Genomic DNA, 21,194 nt, shown 5'->3' on the forward strand with positions numbered 1-21,194 from the left:
TTGTGTCTGTCAAAGGGCTACACATGCAACCAAGAAATCAAAGTCCTTTCAGCACAGACCCCACTTGTTCACTAAACTAGGATCGATGTTGCTCCTTTTCTGTCCTACGTAAGGTCTGGAGGTCTTTTCTCTGTAAATTGCTTTGATTTGCCTGGCATGAAAGTCACTATCCTGCTTATAATCGAACGAGAAAAACGCCCAAGTTCCGACCTAAATCAGGAGATGGACGTTTATCTCACAAAAACGAATAACGCGGTATAATCGAAAGCTGAACTTGGACTTTTTCAACTGCACTCCATCGCGGAAGCGTACAAAGTTGACGGGGGCGTGTCGGAGGTGTGGTGAAGGCGGGACTGGGGCATGGTTATCACCCGAACAGAGATGGGCGCCTTTCGCCGATTATGGAAAAAAAGTATGCGTTTGTAGCTAGAATTTAGGGCACTTTTCCTGGACCCTGTGTTTTCACGAATAAGGCCCCAAAAAGTGCCCTAAATGACCAAATTACCCCCAGAGGGAATCGGGGATGACCTCCCCTGACTCCCCCAGTGGTCACTAACCCCCTCCCACCACAAAAAAATGATGTTTCACAACTTTTTATTTTCACCATCAAATGTCATACCCACCTCCCTGGCAGCAGTATGCAGGTCCCTGGAGCAGTTGTTAGGGGGTGCAGTGGACTTCAGGCAGGTGGACCCAGGCCCATCCCCCCCTACCTGTTACAATTGTGCTGCTTAATGCTTATTAGTCGTCCAACCCCCCAAACCCACTGTACCCACATGTAGGTGCCCCCCTTCACCCCTTAGGGCTATCGTAATGGTGTAGACTTGTGGGCAGTGGGTTTTGAGGGGGTTTGAGGGGCTCAACACACAAGGGAAGGGTGCTATGCACCTGGGAGCTCTTTTACCTTTTTTTTTGTTTTTGTAAAAGTGCCCCCTAGGGTGCCCGGTTGGTGTCCTGGCATGTGAGGGGGACCAGTGCACTACGAATCCTGGCCCCTCCCACGAACAAATGCCTTGGATTTATTCGTTTTTGAGCTGGGCGCTTTCATTTTCCATTATCTCTGAAAAACAAAAACGGCCAGCTCACAAATTGTCGAATAAAACATGGACGTCTATTTTTTTCGAAAATACGGTTCGGTCCGCCCCTTCACAGACCCGTTCTTGGAGATAAACGCCCATGGAGATAGACGTTTTCGTTCGATTATGCCCCTCCATAAGTCCCTACTAAACAAGTTCCTGAAGTGAGTTGCCCAAGGCCATGGGCACTGTGAGTGGAAGAAGTAGGATTTGAACCCAGGCTTCCCTCTTCCAGTGGGAGATATGCAGTGGCGTAGGAAGGGGGGGGCGGTCCGCCCCAGGTGCACGCCGCCGGGGGGATGTCGGCTCCGCTGGTTCCCCGCTCCCTCTGCCCCGGAACAGGTTACTTCCTGTTCCGGGGCAGAGAGAACAGGGAACCAGCGGAGCCGACGCAGCTCCCAGCGACGTGCAGTCGGGGCGGATCGGCCCTCCCGCCCGCTCCCTGCTTTCCTATGCCAGTAAGAATGCGCTACGGGGGGGGGGGGGGGGAGCCGGTGCGCAGCGGCGACCCGCCCCGGGTGTCAGCCGCCCTCGCTACGGCACTGTAGATATGGGATTTGAGCCCTGGCTTTGCTGTTTCCTAACCCGCTGCTCTGATCACCCCACATTTTTGGATACCACCACTGCTGCCCTTAAATAGCCCATTGCCATACTCCCCTCCCCCTTTGCTTGCCTGTGAATCCAACATGGACAGGGTTATCATATTTGTGGAGACAAAAAGAGAGGACAGAAAAAATAAAAATGGTTGCTACCTTTGCTAAAGAACCCGAATTATAGCTACGTCATGCAAGGTTCCACGTTAGGAGTTACGGACCAAGAAAGGGATCTGGGTGTCGTCGTCGATAACACACTGAAACCTTCTGCTCAGTGTGCTGCTGCGGCTAAGAAAGCGAATAGAATGTTGGGTATTATTAGGAAAGGTATGGAAAACAGGTGTGAGGATGTTATAATGCCGTTGTATCACTCCATGGTGCGACCGCACCTTGAGTATTGTGTTCAGTTCTGGTCGCCGCATCTCAAGAAAGATATAGTAGAATTGGAAAAGGTGCAGCGAAGGGCGACTAAAATGATAGCGGGGATGGGACGACTTCCCTATCAAGAAAGACTAAGGAGGCTAGGGCTATACAGCTTGGAGAAGAGACGGCTGAGGGGAGACATGATAGAGGTATATAAAATAATGAGTGGAGTGGAACAGGTGAATGTGAAGCGTCTGTTCACGCTTTCCAAAAATACTAGGACTAGGGGGCATGCGATGAAACTACAGTGTAGTAAATTTAAAACAAATCGGAGAAAAGTTTTCTTCACCCAACGTGTAATTAAACTCTGGAATTCGTTGCCGGAGAAAGTGGTGAAGGCGGTTAGCTTAGCAGAGTTTAAAAAGGGGTTGGACGAATTCCTAAAGGACAAGTCCATAAACCGCTACTAAACGGACTTGGAAAAATCCAAAATTCCAGGAATAACATGTATAGAATGTTTGTACGTTTGGGAAGCTTGCCAGGTGCCCTTGGCCTGGATTGGCCGCTGTCGTGGACAGGATGCTGGGCTCGATGGACCCTTGGTCTTTTCCCAGTATGGCATTACTTATGTACTTATATGTACTTATTTAATTGTCGTTAATGAGCACACATGAAAGTGACTTACGCTACAGCAGTAGACATTCTACATTTCAAGAAATTCTGGATTTGAGTTTGACTGAGTTAGCCTAAGCATACTTTTCATAACAGCGCATATCCCTTTGTCTGGCTTCTGTGATGCGTGTGAAAGTCTTTGCATGACATATGCTTAAAATCGTGCTGTATGAACAAAATTCCTTTGACAGATTCAACCAGCAGGGGAGCAGAGAGGGGATCAGCACTGCATTTCTCTCTCTTTAGCGCCCCCATGTGTCCAGACTGACTAATAAACCAGAGATTGTTTCTCTCATTATGCGGGTAGGAGTGTTGGTCATAGGCACATCAAAGAAAAAGAGGACATTTCCCTAAACATTAAAAATTCTGTAGGACATATCTGAAGATGTCCAAAAAGAGGACATGTGGAGGGGCATAATCAAATGGGGCAACCATGTTTTCTTGAGGGCGCCCCCGCAGGACGGCCCCGTGAAGGGGCGGGGAAACCGCTATTATCGAAACAAGATGGGCGTCCATCTTTCTTTTTCGATAATACGGTCAGGGACGCCCAAATCTCAACATTTAGGTCGACCTTAGAGATGGTCGACCTAAATGTTGAAATGGTCAACCTTAGAGATGGCCGTCCCTGGTTTTCGGCGATAATGGAAACCGAGGACGCCCATCTCAAAAATGACCAAATCCAAGCCATTTGGTCGTGGGAGGAGCCAGCATTCGTAGTGCACTGGTCCCTTTCACATGCCAGGACACCAACTGGGCACCCTAGGGGGCACTGCAGTGGACTTCACAAATTGCTCCCAGGTGCATAGCTCCCTTACCTTGGGTGCTGAGCCCCCCAAACCCCATTCCCTACAACTGTACACCACTACTATAGCCATAAGGGGTGCAGGGGGACACCTACATGTGGGTACAGTGGGTTTCGGGTGGGTTTTGAAGGGTTCACATTTACCAGCACAAGTGTAACAGGTAGGGGGGGATGGGCCTGGGTCCGCCTGCCTGAAGTGCACTGCACCCTCTAAAACTGCTCCAGGGACCTGCATACTGCTGTCATGGAGCTGGGCATGACATTTGAGGCTGGCATAGAGGCTGGCAAAAAAAAAAATTTAGGGTGGGAGGGGGTTGGTGACAACTGGGGGAGTAAGGGGAGGTCATCCCCGATTCCCTTCGGTGGTCCTCTTTATCACAGCTGGTACCGCTGGTGCCTCAAGAGATGAGCAGCCAAAATTATCACATGCCAGTGTCTCGGTGTACATCACACTCCTGCAGTTTCACACCTCTCGCCTTGACTACTGCAACCTACTCCTCACTGGCCTCCCACTTAGCCACCTATCCCCCTTCAATCCGTCCAGAACTCTGCTGCACGTCTTATCTTCTGCCTGGACCGATACACTCATATCACCCCTCTCCTCAAGTCACTTCACTGGCTTCCGATCAGGTACCGCATACAGTTCAAGCTTCTCCTACTAACCTACAAATGCACTCGATCTGCAGCCCCTCCTTACCTCTCTACCCTCATCTCCCCTTACGTTCCTACCTGTAACCTCCGCTCTCAAGACAAATCCCTCCTTTCAGTACCCTTCTCCACCACCGCCAACTCCAGGCTCCGCCCTTTCTGCCTCGCCTCACCCCATGCTTGGAATAAACTCCCTGAGCCCATACGCCAGGCCCCCTCCCTGCCCATCTTCAAATCCTTGCTCAAAGCCCACCTCTTCAATGTCGCCTTCGGCACCTAACCACTTTACCTCCATTCAGGATATCTAGACTGCCCCAACTTGACATTTTGTCCTTTAGATTGTAAGTTCCTTTGAGCAGGGACTGTCCTTCTTTGTTAAACTGTACAGCGCTGCGTAACCCTAGTAGCGCTCTAGAAGTGTTAAGTAGTAGTAGTAGTAGTGAATTGAAACCAGTAACTGTGCACAGAGCAAGCACCATATTCACTATGTACCAGGCAAAACAAGTGAAAAAAACAACCAGAAGCATGTGGGGGAGAGTCTGACCTGGTCTTCTTCCTAGAGATTATCTCTTTATCAGGCTAATGAGGCATTTTTGTACCTGAATCAGACTGATGAATCCTCCTCCTCTGCTGAAAGTGGAGTCCACAGTATAGATTCCTTCCACCAGAAGGAGACCTTTCACTTCAGAGACTGCACTAGTCAGAGACCTCCACAGGAGCCTCTGCTTCTCTGGAAGTCACTCTTTGAAGCCTGTTCTTTTCCTGGTTGTCCAGAGAAGCCAAGTTACCCAGGCTAGAGATTTTGAGCAGTCCTGGATTTCTACAAATCCCACACTCCTTTGAGATTTAAGTTCAAAACGAGGACTGGACAAAAAGCCTCCTGGAAGTGGGTAACGAGGCATTTTTTGTGTACCTTTCAGCGCTGAACAGGACAGAAGCTTTCTGAGCCAGACTGTGCCTTCTGCAACATGCCCCAGTCACCACAAGGGAGGCAATGGCTTGGGAGTGGTTTTTGTATCCAGTGTTGTAGCTACGGGAGGGGGGGGGGATGGGGGCCTGGGCCCCACAAATTCACTCTGGGGCCCCCAGTTTGGCTGACATGGGTCCCCAACCCCCACCAGCTAAAGCGTTTGTCTCACGCTGCTCTCACATTATCTGGCATCCTGTCCTGTTTTCAGTCGCTGTGCACGCTCATTTTAATAAAACTGAGCACGCACAGCGACTGAGAACGGAGCAGGGCGCCAGGCAATGTGAGACCAGCGCGGAACAAACGCTTTAGCTGGCGGGGGTTGGGGTCCTCCACCAGCCAAGGTACCTTCGCAGCGGGAGGGCGGCAGCGAGGAGGCAGGCTAAAATGTGCCCCCTCACCTTGCACCCCCCCCCCCGTCGAGATCTGGCTACACCCGTTTGTATCTCCATCTCCTCTGCACTCTGTGTAGCTGCATTGCACACACACAGACCTTGGCAAGAATCTGGATAATTCACACAGGAGCCAGATGCTGGGTTGTGCTTCCACTCCGCAAGCACCGGTCTTGCAATCCAGAAGCGGCCAGTTTAAATCCCGCTGCTGCTCCTTGTGATCTTGGGCAAGTCACTTAACCCTCCATTGCCTCAGGTACAAACTTAGATTGTGAGCCCTCCTGGGACAGAGAAATATCCAGAGTACCTGAATGTAACTCACCTTGAGCTACTACTGAAAAAGGTGTGAGCAAAATTGAATAACTAAATATATGGAATGTTGCTACTATTGAAGATTCTACATGGAATGTTGCCACAGTTTGAGATTCTGGAATGTTGCTACTATTTGAGATTCTAGATGGAATGTTGCTAGTGGAGGAGTGGCCTAGTGGTTAGAGTACTGGTCTTGTAATCCAGAGGTGGCCTGTTCAAATCCTACTACTGCTCTTTGTGACCTTGGGCAAGTCACTTAATCCTCCATTGCCTCAGGTACAAACTTAGATTGTGAGCCCTCCTGGGACAGAGAAATATCCAGAGTACCTGAATGTAACTCACCTTGAGCTACTACTGGAAAAGGTGTGAGCAAAAATCTAAATGTAAAAAAAGAAATCCTATTAAGATTCCCGCTTAAAGCCCTTCACGGTTTGGGCTACTTACTGGCTCCGGCTTGTATGTTCATATAACTATTTATTTATTTATTTGGATTTTGTTCATAACTTTACTTTTTAGTAGTAGCTGAAAGTGAGTTACATTCAGGTACACTGGGTACTTCCCTGTCCCTGGAGGGCTCACAATCTAACTTTGTATCTAAGATAATGGAGAGTTAAGTGACTTGCCCGAGATCACAAGAAGTAGCAGTGGGATTTGAACCAGGCACCTGTGGATATCAAGACCAGTACTCTAACCAGGCCAGGATGGAGTTGGAGGGTCATGGAGATGTGCTGGTCAGGAGGGGAGGGCGGTTGGAAGTGCTGGAAAGGGGAGCACAAGAGGGGACATAGACCAGATCGCGGGGTGGAGTGGGGAGTGGAACAGAAGAGGAGAAGTGCAGGACCCACAAATGGAGAGAAGGAGTTATGTCAGACCACGAGGGGGGCAAGGGCTAGAGAGAGAGAAATGCTGGACCTGTGTTGTTGACCCTCCATAAGTCATTGGTGAGGCCCCACTTGGAGTATTGTGTTCAGTTTTGGAGGCCGTATCTTGCTAAAGATGTAAAAAGACTGGAAGCGGTGCAAAGAAAAGCTCCAAAAATGGTATGGGATTTGCGTTGCAAACTGTACGAGGAGAGACTTGCCAACCTGAACATGTACACTTTGGAGGAAAGGAGAAACAGGGGTGACATGACACAGATGTTCAAATATTTGAAAAGTATTAATCCGCAAACAAACATTTTCTGGAGATGGGAAGGCGGTAGGACATGAATTGAGGTTGAAGGAGGGCAGACTCAGGAGTAACGTCAGGAAGTATTTTTTCACGGAATGGGTGGTAGTTACATGGAATGCCCACCTGCGGGAGGTGGTGGAGATGAAAATGGTAATGGAATTCAACCATGCGTGGGATAAACACAAAGGAATCCTGTTTAGAAGGAATGGATCTATGGAATCTTAGCGGCGATTCGGTGGTGACACCGGTAATTGGGAAGCAAAACCGGTGCAGGGCGGACTTCTTCGGTCTGTGCCCTGATCATGACTGAATAGATGTGGATGGGCTGGAGTGTAAATTTTGAAGGGGCTTCGACAAGAACAGTGCTGGGCAGACTTCTACAGTCTGTGTCCTGAGAAAGGCAAGGACAAATCAAACTCAGGTATACATATAAACTATCACATACCATGCACAATGAGTTTATCTTGTTGGTCAGACTGGATGGACCGTTTAGGTCTTTATCTGCCGCCATTTACTACGTTACCATGTTACTCTTTGGGATTCTACATGGAATGTTGCTACTAATTGGGATTCCGGAATCTTGTAACTCTTTAGGATTCCAGAATCTTCAGAACTTTTAGTACAAGAACAGCGCCAGGCTGACTTCTACATTCTGTGCCCTGAGAATGGCAAGGACAAATCAAACTCAGGTATACATATAAAGTATCGCATACCATGTAAAATGAGTTTATCTTGTTGGGCAGACTGGATGGACCGAACAGGTCTCTGCCGTCATTTACTATGTTACTATATATCTTTTTAAAACAGCACCTAAGTTGGCATCTACTCAACCCCTCTTAAACTAGGCTCCCCGTTGTACAATTACTCTCCCTCAAGTGCATCTCTTGTGTTTCCAGAATGTTCAAGAGAGTCTGGGGAGGGGAGGGGTGCTGCCTCCTCTTATCAATGTTTATCCTCAGAATACAGAGCAAAATCTAGCCAACATCTATTTGCATAACATTTCAGAAGGAAACGGTAAATTCCCACCAAGCCTAATTAGGAACGAACGAGTCCGCGGTGGCCTGTTTTTGTGAGTGCAGGTGAAGAAAGGAAGTACAGCATGTAACATTGGGCTACTTTGGGTGAATAATTCACCAGGGACCACACAGCCTGATTTTCTCCTTCCCTGCTCTTACCCAGCACTTCCGTTTTCATCTTGCCAGAGGGATATCTGAAACAGTATACAATGGAGGTCTGGTTTCAAAGCTGTATCTCAATCCACTCACGCAGAAGTGTCCCTGTGAGTGTACGCTGCTGAAATGCAGTATCATGCTAGGTAGCCTGAGAAGGAGGGCTTTGATGTTTTTGCAGATTGGCTGTACTAGAATATGGGAAGGGAAGTATTTTTTTTCCCATGTACTATGTGTAAAAACTAAAAATAATAATATTGGGTATTGCCATCCCTGTGTTCAGTAGGTCTAGTTTGCCCACCTGTTGTAGCTGGCAGGATTTGGGCATCTACTAGATGTTATCACATCTAATGGATGTGCCAACTTCAGGGTATGAGGCATGAAGGGTAATCAAGGCTGTGACTTCTGCTAAGGTGTCAGCTCTTGGCCCTCCTGTATACAGTTTCCTGCTGCCTACTCCAGTCCTGGCTTTATCTCATGCCATGCCTAGATTTATGGTTTTGTCCAGCATCTCCCCTTCTCCCACCCTTCTTCTATCCCTTCTCTCCTCCCATGTCCAGCACCTCCCTCCCACCCCTCTTCCTGTACCTCTTTCCCCCATGTCCAGCTGTTCCCTTCTCTCTTCCTCCTTCCCTTCATGTCCTGAATCTCTCCCTCTCCCCCATGTCTAGCATCTCCCTCCCTCTTTCCTTCATGTCCTGCATCACTCCTCACTCTCTCTCCACTCATGTCTAGCATCTCCCACTTTCCCTCCCTCTCCTGTGTCAACCATCTCCATCCCACACTCAAGAGGCGTAGCCAGATCTCAACGTTTGGGAGCTCTGGAGCCCAAAGTGGGGAGGGGCACAGTTTGGCCCGCCTCCCTGCTGCAACTCCACATACCTTGGCTGGTGGGGGGGTCTCTAAACCCCGCCAGCTGAAGCCTTACTCAAGCGCTGTTTTCTGTGCATTGCCTGCCCTGCTTCCCCTCAAGTCACGTGCTGGATCTCGGCAAACAAGCACATTGGGGACCACCACCTCCCATCATTAAACACATTTTTAAACCCCCATGAATGGCTGAACACCACTACTTTAGCCTCTATATCTGATCACATCACATTAAGGCAGGGGGTTCTCAACCCAGACACATGTAGGCAGTCAGGTTTTCAGGATATCCGCCATGAATATGCATGAGATAGATTTGCATAGAATGGAGGTAGTACATGCAAATTTAACTTGTGTATATTCATGATTATTACTATTAGCATTTGTATAGCACTACCAGATGCACGCAGCGCTGAACACCTGACACAGAGAGACAGTCCCTGCTCGATAGAGCTTACAATCTAAAAATACAGACAGACAAGACAATTAAGGGCGAGGGAAGTACTGGGTGAGAAGGAACAAGGCTAGGGGAATTGAGTAGTGGTTAGGAGCCAAAAGCAGTGGTGAAAAGGTGGGTTTTCAGCATAGATTTGGAAACAGGTAGAGATGGAGCTAGACGTATAGGCTCAGGAAGTCTGTTCCTGTCATAAGGTGCTGCCAGGAAAAGGGACGAAGCCTGGAAGCAGTGGAGGAGAAGGGGGACGACAAGAGAGATTTGTCCAATGAGCGGAGTTCACGGGGAGGAATGCAGGAAGAGATGAGAGTGGAGAGGTAATGGGGAGCTGCAGAATGGATGCATGGCGTGGTCAACAGTGTCGAAAGCAGCAGATAGGTCAAGAAGAATAAGGATAGAATAGAGACCTCTGGATTTAGCCAGCAGCAGGTCATTAGAGACTTTGGTAAGAGCAGTTTCAGTGAAGAGGGCGGAAACCAGATTGGAGTGGGTCAAGAATAGGTTGAGAAGAAAGGAAGTCAAGACAGCGGCGGTGAACAGCGCGTTCAAGTAATTTGGAGAGGAAGGGAAGAAGAGAGATGGGGCGATAGTTGGAGGGACAGGAAGGGTCAAGTGAGGTCATGATGGATATCCCCAAAACCTGACTGGCTAGTTGTGTCCTGAGGACTGGGGTTGAGAACCTCTGCATTGAGGTGTGTATTTAAAAACACGCTCTGACCCCAGCAAGTACTATCCCCCTCTCCAACCTCAGGCCTAAGCAAACACTCTGCCTCCCCTTGCAAGACCCTCCCCCAGACCCCAGCAAGCACTCTCCTCAACCTCTGAATCCGTTTAGATCAGGGCTGGGCAACCACGGTCCTCAAAGGCCACAACCCAGTCAGGTTTTCAAGATTTCCACAATGAATATGTATAAGATTGATTTGCATATACTGTTTCCACTGCATGCAAATCAATCTCATGCAAACTCATTATGGTAATCTTGAAAACCTGACTGGGACGTGGCACTCAAAGACCGTGGTTGCCCATGCCTGGTTTAGATGTTCACTGCTTCTGGGGTCGAAGCAGAAAGCTTGTGAGAAAGCCATGTGCTGATGGTTTAGCGTAGAAGTGTAACACTCAGTTTTTGCTCACCGATGCAGTAAAGAAAGTATACGCAAACAGGACCTGTGCAAAACTTGTCTGCTAATCAGTTAAGCTCTGGAATTAGTTGCCGGAGGATGTGGTAACAGCGGTTAGCGTATTTGGATTTTAAAAAAAGGTTTGGACAAGTTCCTGGAGGAAAAGTCCTTAGTCTGATTTTGAGACACATATGGGGAAGCCGTTGCTTGCCCTGGGATTGGTAGCAGGGAATGTTGCTACTCTTTGGGGTTCCGGAATGTTGCCACTTTTTGGGATTCTGGAATCTTGCCACGATTTGAGTTTCTGCCAGGTACTTGTGACCTGGCTCGACCACTGTTTGGAAAACAGGATACTGGGCTAGATGGACCATTGATCTGACCCAGTATGGCTACTCTTATGGAGATATGATAGAGACATTTAAATACCTACATGGCATAAATGCATAGAATGTGAGCCTCAACTGGAGTGGAGGAGTGGCCTAGTGGTTAGGGTGGTGGACTTTGGTCCTGAGGAACTGAGTTTGATTCCCACTTCAGGCACAGGCAGCTCCTTGTGACTCTGGGCAAGTCACTTAACCCTCCATTGCCTGCTGCATTGAGCCTGCCATGAGTGGGAAAGTGCAGGGTACAAATGTAACAAAAAAAAAATGAGGGGGCATAGGATGAAGGTGAAAGGGGACAGACTCAGAAGTTCACATCTTTTTTTATTAATTTTTTAAGTGAAGTAAGAAAAACATGTATACAAAATGATGTTTCATCATATCAAACTGGTAGTTTTCTGTGAATATCAAAGGCTGTGAGCAGATATAAAACACTGGTTGCCTTGAGCCTTTATATTTCCATACAAAGAATGTCAATGTGATTACAAATCTTGTTTTAAATATGTATCCAAAGGTTTCAATGTCCAAAGAATGGCCTGTCGATTATTTGGGGGTTTTTTTTCAGCAGATTTTTATTCAAATTTGGATATCATACAGACTAGGGAGTAACCTAAGGAAATACTTCTTCACGGAAAGGGTGGTGGTGAATTCTTGGAACAACCTCCCGGTGGAAGTGGTGGAGATGAAAACAGTATCTGAATTCAAGAGAATTTGAGACAAGTACATCGGATCTATAGGGGAGTGATAGGGAGCAGTGGCATAGCTATAGGGGGGCCATGGGGGCCTGGGCCCCCCAAATTGGCTCTGGGATCCCCGGTTTGGCTGGCAGGGGTCCCCAACCCCCGCCAGCTAAAGCGTTTGTCCCGCGCTGGTCTCACATTGCCTGGCGTCCTGTCCTGTTTTCATTCGCTGTGTACATTCGTTTTAATGAAACTGAGAACGCAGAGCAACTGAAAACAGAGCTGGGCGCCAAGCAATGTGAGACCAGCTCGGGACAAACGCTTTAGCTGGTGACGGTTGGGGATTCCTGCCAGCCAAGATACGTTTGCAGTGGCTGGGGGAGGGGAGCGGTGGCAGGGGGGGGGCGGAAGTGGCGGCAGGAGGGCGGCGGCAGCAACCGGGAGGGGGGGATGTGGCGGTAGGAGCGCAGCAGCGGGGAGGCGGTAGCAGCCATGGGGGGGGGGGTGGAAGTGGTAGCGGCAGTGAGACAGCCCAAAATGTGCCCCCCCCCATCTTGGGCTCTGGCCCTCCCCCTCCCGTTGAAGTCTGGCTACACCCCTGATAGAGAAAGTAGATGGTATGTATGTACAGTCTGGACAAGCCATATGGTCTTTATCTGCCTTCATTTTTCTAGGTTTCGGCACACATTACCACTGATTTTTAAAGTGGTCGCTGGGTTTGTTTCTGCGCTAAAACCTTTTCTGCGCAGACATCACGCTAACCCGTGTGAGCACTTTTACTGGATTGATCCCTCAGTCAGGGCCGGTCTTAACAAGTGCGGGGCGCTATGCAGACCAATTTGGTGGGGCCCCATCCTAGCTCCACCCCATTGATAAGATTATTCCATTTTTAGAACATTTTTTTATTTACAAAATTTCAAATAAAAACAAATGAAGCTAAACTTGTACAAAAAACCCCTGATTGAAATAATAAGCACAATGCTATCATGAAACCTCCCCTCCCCAGAAATTATTCAGTTCAAGTCCACTACAATTAGTAGCGGGCCCAAGCCGGGGGTGGATGCCGCGCCGATGGTGGCGGGAACGGAGTGGCCGAGCCGCGGGAATGGGGATCATCTCAGGCGACTAAGGCGAGCAACGGCGGAGGTCGGAGCGGAGGCACGAGCGAGGCAGAGTTGAGACGCTGTGCGGGGCCCCCTTAGGCGTGCCGTGCGGGGCCCCCTTAGGCGAGGGGCCCTATGCGGTCGCCTTGGTCGCCTCTGCCTAAGACCGGCCCTGCCCTCAGTGTCTTCAGGTACGGCAAATTTGCTTTGGGGATTGAAGACCCCAACAAGTCAACAGGAGCCTCCACATACGGAGGCCAACACACCAAGGCTAATGACACCGACTCTGCTTGGAGGCCATTCCAGTCAAAAAAAAGGTACCCCGGAACATAGGAGCCAACTTTAAAAATTATTGGGGGTGCTAAGCCCAGTGGAAATAACCCTTCCTTGGACACATACAAGGAATTTTCTCAATATTGGGGGTGCTCTAGCACCCACGGCACCCACAGAGTCGGCTCCTATGCGCCAGAATGCTTTTCATGTTTCACATATGTTTTGATATCGTTGTCTTTTGCTCATATCGAACCTGAAGAAGGTTTCTGCCTTCAAAAACTTAACAAAAATGTGCATTAAGTTAGTGCAATGAAAACAAGTATTGCCTGATGTTCCTTGTTTTTTTTGTTTGTTTTAAACCAGCCCACACAGATGGGTGTCCAGTCCACTCAGACTTCCCCAGATCCCTGCTGCCCCCTCCCTGAGGACTGGGGTAACTCACCCCACCGCTTGACTGCCCACACAGTTAAGTGGAGGAGTGGTCTAGTGGTTAGGGTGGAGAACTTTGGTCCTGAGGAACTGAGTTCGATTCCCACTTCAGGTACAGGCAGCTCCTTGTGACTCTGGGCAAGTCACTTAACCCTCCATTGCCCCATGTAAGCCACCTTGAGCCTGCCATGAGTGGGAAAGGGTGGGGTACAAAAATAAATAAGGCTTTTCCTAATGTATACCTTAAATCTCTCTGCCGTGGGGCAAAGTCACAAAACCTTCCCGTTTAAGTAAACAGAGAAAAGACCGAGGGATTGAGAATTTACAGAACACCGCCTACTGGTTTTCCTCTGGGTGATTTATGTCCCTGTGCTGGACACTGCCAGCCTTGCTCAGAGACGTGAATGGGTTTCTGGGGACACAGCACGTCCTATGCCGCCCACTGCTTTCCAGCGCTGGCAAGAAACCACCTCGGAACAAGAGCAGAATTTTCACAGGGAGGAGACAAAAATCCAAGCTTTACCCCAGCTTGGAAGCAGTATAACTCATTTTATTAAAGTCAGATGGCACACACACACACACCAGTGATCTTGTAAACAAGCTGCTTTTTCTTTCCCTCAAGGTTTGGGAGCAGAGTTCACACAGCCAAAAGCTTGTTTGTGACTGTAAAGTTGTAGACCAGGCCCAGGGAGGAGATTAAAGCACTGCCAAAGCTCACCTTGCAAATTCTTTTTGACTCAAGAGGTGCCAGCAGTGCATCGGATGAGTGCAGTGGTACAGCCATGGACCGTGGCTACCAGACTGTACCTTGCCGCCAGGGGCGTAGCTAGATGGCCAATTTTGGGTGGGCCAGAGCTCAAGGTGGGCGGGCATGGAATTTACCCCCCCCCCCCACTCCCCCTCCGGTTTGCTCCTCTCTCCACCCCTCCCTGCCCCAAAACCCCAAATATTAAATACTTGAGCTGGAGGGATCCCCAAAACCTGCCAGCTGAAGATTTCCTCCTCAAGTAGCCAGCACTCTTCCAAATGGCAGCCGGCAGCACTTGCCTCACACTGATGCTGCTGTCCAGGCTGTGCATGCTCAGTGCTTTTGCATGTGCGGAAACTGAGCATGTGCAGAAGGGCCAGTCTGTGTCGGCTCAAGGCAAGTGCTGCTGGCTGCCATTTGGAAGAGCGCTGGCTGCCCAAGGAGAGAACATTTTCAGCTGGCAAGGTTTGAGGATCCCCACCAGCCACAGCAAGTGTTACAATTTTGGGTGGGCCTGAGTCCAAAGTGGGTGGGCCCTGGCCCACCCAGACCCACCTGTAGCTACGCCACTGCTTGCCACATCTGCAAGCTCTCCTGGAAAAGGAGGAGTTTTGGGGGAAATTGAGAAAAGCAGGGGTGCAGAGCAACAAGGGGGGGGGGGAATATTTACCGGGATTTATCATCGTGCTTACTGCTCCCTGGAATTTTATTTTAGCATTATCAGTATTTTGCAATGTTTTCCCTTTTATTTTAGGCACATTGGACTAGATTCAGTTTATGACGCCGAAAAATATTCTACAAACGTCACTTAAAATTAGGCACGGTTTATAGAACACGCCTAAGGGGGTCTTTTACTAAGGCGCGCTAACATTTTTAGAGCGCGCTCATATTTAGGGTGCGCTAAATATGGACTTCGCTAATGTTTAGCGTGCTCTAAATATTAACACGTGCTAAAAAATGCTAGCACACCTTAGTACAAGAGGCCCTAAGTTAGCTGCAGTTTACAGACTATTGGTGTAAGTGCTTGCGCCCAATTGATGCGCAGGTTGGGCGCACAGAGTTCCTAGGAACGCCTACAAACCACTCATTCCACGCCCCCTTTCCATATCCATGTTTTTGAATTTACGCTTATCACTTTATAGAATACGCCTAGCCAGTTGTGTGTGTAAATTCTAATGAATGACAATTAGTGCCAATATTTGCTTGCTAAGTCACCAATTATCAGCGCTGATTGGCTGGCTATTCGATTGGGGGGGGGGGTAATTATATAGTGATTTTAGAATGCATTCAACAATATGGGCCTTATTCTATAATGGTTATGCTCCTAATATTTATGCTTCTAAATTACGAGCATAATCTATTTTGGAGCATAGATTATGCTCGTCATTTAGGAGCGTAAATTTAGGAGCAGAACCTTTATAGAATAAGGCCCTCTAGGTGCAGAAAATGACTTCTAAAATTAGGGGAGGCATCAAAATGTGCGCACTGGCGTGAATGGCTGTGCTTTCACTGGTGCAGGGGGTACAGTCTGGGCGGAGTCACGAAATAAGTTTCAAATATGCTCATCTTTGCATACTTGCATAATCTACTTGCTAATATTCACGCATACTTTTGAACAGGCGTATCGCTTGCACCTTTAACACGGACGGTATTGCTACTGGATTTGCGCTAATATTTTATGGTTCAATATTTTTATTGATGATTCAACACAGGGCTGGTGGTTGGGAGGCAGGGATAGTGCTGGGCAGACTTATACGGTCTGTGCCAGAGCCAGTGGTGGGAGGCGGGGCTGGTGGTTGGGAGGCGGGGATAGTGCTGGGCAGACTTATACGGTCTGTGCCAGAGCCAGTGGTGGGAGGCGGGGCTGGTGGTTGGGAGGCGGGGATAGTGCTGGGCAGACTTATATGGTCTGTGCCAGAGCCGGTGGTGGGAGGCGGGGCTGGTGGTTGGGAGGCGGGGATAGTGCTGGGCAGACTTATATGGTCTGTGCCAGAGCCGGTGGTGGGAGGCGGGGCTGGTGGTTGGGAGGCGGGGATAGTGCTGGGCAGACTTATACGGTCTATGCCCTGAAAAGGACAGGTACAAATCAAGGTAAGGTATACACAAAAAGTAGCACATATGAGTTTATCTTGTTGAGCAGACTGGGTGGACCATGCAGGTCTTTTTCTGCCGTCATCTACTATGTTACTATGTAACATGTTCTTACCATTCACTATTGACAGTTGGATTAACAGCGCATACTTATGTGCCTACGTCATTAACTACTATCATCAAAATTTTTCTTTTCTCCCCACCTCCCCACCAACCTTATACCTTATCTTCAATCATTTTATATTCTAAAACTTGGGAATCATCTATAAATCCAAAACCCACTAATTTTTATTTTATTACATTTGTACCCACGCTTTCCCACTCATGGCAGGCTCAATGCGGCTTATATGGGACAATGGAGAGTTAAGTGACTTGCCCAGAGTCACAAGGAGCTGCCTGTGCCTGAAGTGGGAATCAAACTCAGTTCCTCAGGACCAAAGTCCACCCCCCTAACCACTAGGCCACTCCTCCACTGTTGCTACTATTTGAGATTCTACATGGAATGTTGCTATTCCACTAGCAACATTCCATGTAGAAGTCGGCCCTTGCAGATCACCAATGTGGCCGCGCAGGCTTCTGCTTCTGGGAGTCTGACGTCCTGCACGTACGTGCAGGACGTCAGACTCACAGAAACAGAAGCCTGCGCAGCCTTCTATATGGAATGTTGCTAGCAACATTCCATGTAGAATCTCCAATAGTAGCAACATTCCATGTAGAATCTCCAATAGTATCTATTTTATTTTTGTTACATTTGTACCCCGCGCTTTCCCACTCATGGCAGGCTCAATGCGGCTTACATGGGGCAATGGAGGGTTAAGTGACTTGCCCAGAGTCACAAGGAGCTGCCTGTGCCTGAAGTGGGAATGGAACTCAGTTCCTCAGTTCCCCAGGACCAAAGTCCACCACCCTAACCACTAGGACACTCCTCCACTTACCAATCTAACCCCCCCCCCCCACTTGTGTTATCCTGTGGGGGACAAAGTAGGGGGAGGGGGGAGGGGATAATAAGTAAAGGATGTTTAGAGGGGATGGCAGCGAGAGCGGGAGGGTGGGAGGGAGGGGCGCTAATATTTTATAAAGATGCATGGTCATCTATAGAACTCTTTGTAAAATAATGTCAAAATACCATCTTCCTGCCCAATTAACCGGGCAGCCCGAATATATGCTTGAGTTAATTGACTTACCACCCAGAAACAGATTTAGTACCTCACGATCATACCTGAACTTGCACTATCCAGACTGTAATGGCCTTAAATACAAGTCAATTTACGCCTCCAACTTTACATACATAGACACTCAACTGTGGAATGCTCTACCCAAATCAGTAAAATCCACCCAGAACTACCTAAACTTCAGAAACTTCAGAAGGATGCTATATTGGAGAAACAGGCCAGATGCTTATGACAAGATTCAATTTACATAGACATCACATGAACAATACTGGTGCCAGTAGGGCTCCCACCCCTGTTGGTCAACATTTTACAGGATCAGGACACTGTACCAGTGACTTCACAGTGAGAATCCTGAAAGGTAACTTTAAAACCATACAAGAACGTAAGACCTTTGAAGTCAGAATGATTGAATATTTTAACACCCAACAGAAAAGACTTAACAAGGATCTGGGGTTCCTAGCCCATTATAAACCATAAAGCTGTATGTCTCTGTTGATCACCCCACCCCTCACCTATCCACACCCATCCTGTTAGAATATCAATGATATGCTTTGATGTCCCCATGCATACCTCCGACCCACCCCCATCCTCCCACCCTGCCAGACTGTCATAGTAATGCTCGAATGTTTTCACTTATATACACTGTCAGCTAGCACATTTGCTTATTTCCGATCTGACGAAGAAAGGCAACCTTCGAAAGTTAATCAAGAAATGTATTAAGTTATGTCCAATATAAAAAGGTATCATCTTATTTTCTTTTCCATGTTTTATTTTGTTTGATTTCTATTGATAACCTTAAGAGTGGACTAACACGGCTACCACACTCCTCTACAGAAAATTACTGAAATCAGTATTATTTAAGAAGGCTTATTCCCCAGGTTCAACTTAATTTGAATTAACTTCTACCATTAATAAGATTCAAGGACACTAATTACCTGTTATTATCCCTTGCCTATTGCTGATAATTGTTATTTCCTATCTTATTATCAATTTTGTATAACTGTTTTTTCTTGCACTTTAGCCTTACTACAGATTTATGTAAGCCACTTTGAACCTGCAATCAGTGGGGAAAATGTGGGATATAAATGTAATAATAAATAAATAAAATAAAATTACCCTCATCCCCCATAATTCTATGTTTGTGCGCACAAGTTTACACTTAAGGGGAAATTCTATATATGGTACCTTAAAAATCGGTGCCGTAAAACCAAATTGGTTTGCAAGATTCTATAAACTACGCCTAAAGTTACGCGCAGTTTTATAGAATACGCTCACGCACCGTTCTTGTGCCTAAAGTTTTGGCGCACTCATTTAGGCCACCTAAAACCAGGCCTACATACGTTAGGTATAATAGTGCGCGTAGTTTTTTTTGAAACGCCCACAACTCACCCATTCCACGCCCATGGGAAACGCTCCTTTTCAACTGTACGCATTAGAATTTACACACACCGCGTTATAGAATATGCCTAGAAAGCAGTGGCGATCCTAGTTCGGCTGCCACCCAGGGCGGATCGCCACTGCGCACCCCCTCCTGGGTGCAGCGGCGTCCGTGCCCCCAGGGTGCAGCATGACACCCCCTCCCCGGTGCATCAAGCCCGCCCCCCGGCGCAATGACAATCCCTCCACGGCGCATCAAGCCCCCCCCTGGGTGTGCACCCGGGGCGGACCGCCCCACTCTTGCTACGCCACTGCTAGAAAGTTGTGCATGTAAATTCTAATTAAAGCCAATTAGTGCTGCTAATTGGTTATTAAGTACCAATTATTGTTGCTGATTAGCTGGTTAATCAATTAAGTTTTGCACACAATTAGCACACACAACTTAAGGCACCATATATAGAATTTGGGGGTCAGCACGCACAATTGCGCACACAAGTTATAGGATAGTATCAGTTGCATGCGTAGCAATGTAATTGGCAGTAATTTGCACAAATTAGCAGTTAAGTGTGTAACTGACCTAAGTCAGTATTTTATAAACTGTGCACAAAGTCCAAAGTATCTAATTGCAACTGGGGGGGGGGGGTTAAGGACCTGGGAGAGGCTTCGACAGGTCAGGGGTGTGTCCAGCACTGCACATCATCTTTTAGAATACTAACCATTTACACGCCTAACTGCCTGCACGTGCATTTACACCAGCCCCTGAGCTAAGTGCTCGCACGTAAAATTTCCCCCATGCGCACAATAAAATAGAAATCCTGCCTTCTGCCAAATCTACTTCAGCCCTCACCCTTCCAGCAGGCAGCGGGGCATTCACAAACTTCCTTGCCCTAGTGACGTCACGCCTAAGAGCAATGTGTGTCTAGGGCTGTGTAGTACTTAGAGCACATCTGTCCGCTTTATCTGTTTTTAGGCGCAGAGAATCCACCACCTCACAGCTCGAAACGTACTTTGAGGCGCCGACAAAACCCTTTCTCCTGCTCTCTTTCTAGTCAGGAAACTTGCAAGAAAATCAAGGCAGTGAACCGGGAAGGTGAGCAGAGAGAGTAATCAGTAGCAAGATTTCTGAAACTGTCCTTTCTGTATCTCCTAATTTTTTCTTTTACCATTATGTTTATCACTTTTGCAAAAAAATGTTGCCAATCAAGTTACTGGAATGGGAACGGGCTCTCCTACCTTCAGGAGTCTGCTTGCCGTCATCTGGCCGTGAAGTCCATGCTTCTGCTTGCTGTCTGCTCCTGGCACCTCAGGCAGTCCCTTTGCAGAGGCTGAGTGCGGTGGTGGGAGTGGAGCCCAGGCTTCCGGGGCTCTCAGACTATTGGAGATTTAGCATGCCAGTCTGCCAGAGGCAGTCACTCTCAGGAAAGGTTTCCTGCCTGCTGGGGGAGGTGGGTAGCGCAGAGGGCACCGCTGGACTCTGGCAGAATGGGACTCTGCTGCTTTAAAGCCCAGCACTCTTTCCTTCAATAAATAGCAGTTTGTAATACCCCTCCTACTTTAGGGGCATGCAGGAGGAGGGCGACCGTCCTGAAGAGTTTTTGTGTAATCAGTTTCTTATGATTGGGGAAGGGAGGGAAGTCAGGTAAGAGCTGTCTGCAAAACTACTCAATACAAACCAGTTTCCACTTTGAAGTGGCAATGAAAGATACAAAAGAAAACAACTGGCCATGAAAACATCCAGAATGGGCATTATGTTTCTTATGGAAACAGGGAGGGGGAGGGGGGGTCCAGGTCTTCCACAGAAACACAAGCACAGCAAACCAAGTCCAAAATGACCAGCCCAGTTGTTTTGAAGCTCGTCCTGGATAAATCCTTCTTATCTGTTCCCTTCTCCACTACTGCCAACTCCAGACTTCGCGCCTTCTGTCTCGCTGCACCCTACGCCTGGAATAAACTTCCTGAGCCCCTACGTCTTGCCCCATCCTTGGCCACCTTTAAATCTAGACTGAAAGCCCACCTCTTAAACATTGCTTTTGACTCGTAACCACTCGCCTCCACCTACCCTCCTCTCTTCCTTCCCGTTCACATTAATTGATTTGATTTGCGTACTTTATTTATTTTTTGTCTATTAGATTGTAAGCTCTTTGAGCAGGGACTGTCTTTCTTCTATGTTTGTGCAGCGCTGCGTACGCTTTGTAGCGCTATAGAAATGCTAAATAGTAGTAGTAGTATTTAGGTTATGAGGTGATATTAACCACCTCCATCCACTGTTCTGATACACCTGAAGTGTGAATTCACCAAGGACAAGCGGATCTTCATCAGATCCCCCTTGCAGGTGTCGCAC

General features: G+C 48.0%; 1 protein-coding gene across 1 annotated transcript in view; it reads right to left on the reverse strand.

Annotated features, from left to right (window-relative positions):
- The window catches only part of IL11RA (interleukin 11 receptor subunit alpha), a 241,663-nt gene extending 221,507 nt beyond the window's left edge, over window positions 1-20,156 (reverse strand). The window contains exon 1 of the mRNA XM_030192833.1: window positions 20,087-20,156. Within this exon, the coding sequence (XP_030048693.1) occupies window positions 20,087-20,110 (24 nt within the window). The 5' untranslated portion in view covers window positions 20,111-20,156. The remainder of the gene's footprint in view (window positions 1-20,086) is intronic.
- Between the last annotated feature and the right edge of the window lie 1,038 nt (window positions 20,157-21,194).

Source organism: Microcaecilia unicolor, chromosome 2, assembly GCF_901765095.1.
Source record: "Microcaecilia unicolor chromosome 2, aMicUni1.1, whole genome shotgun sequence".
Classification (NCBI taxonomy): Eukaryota; Metazoa; Chordata; class Amphibia; order Gymnophiona; family Siphonopidae; genus Microcaecilia; species Microcaecilia unicolor.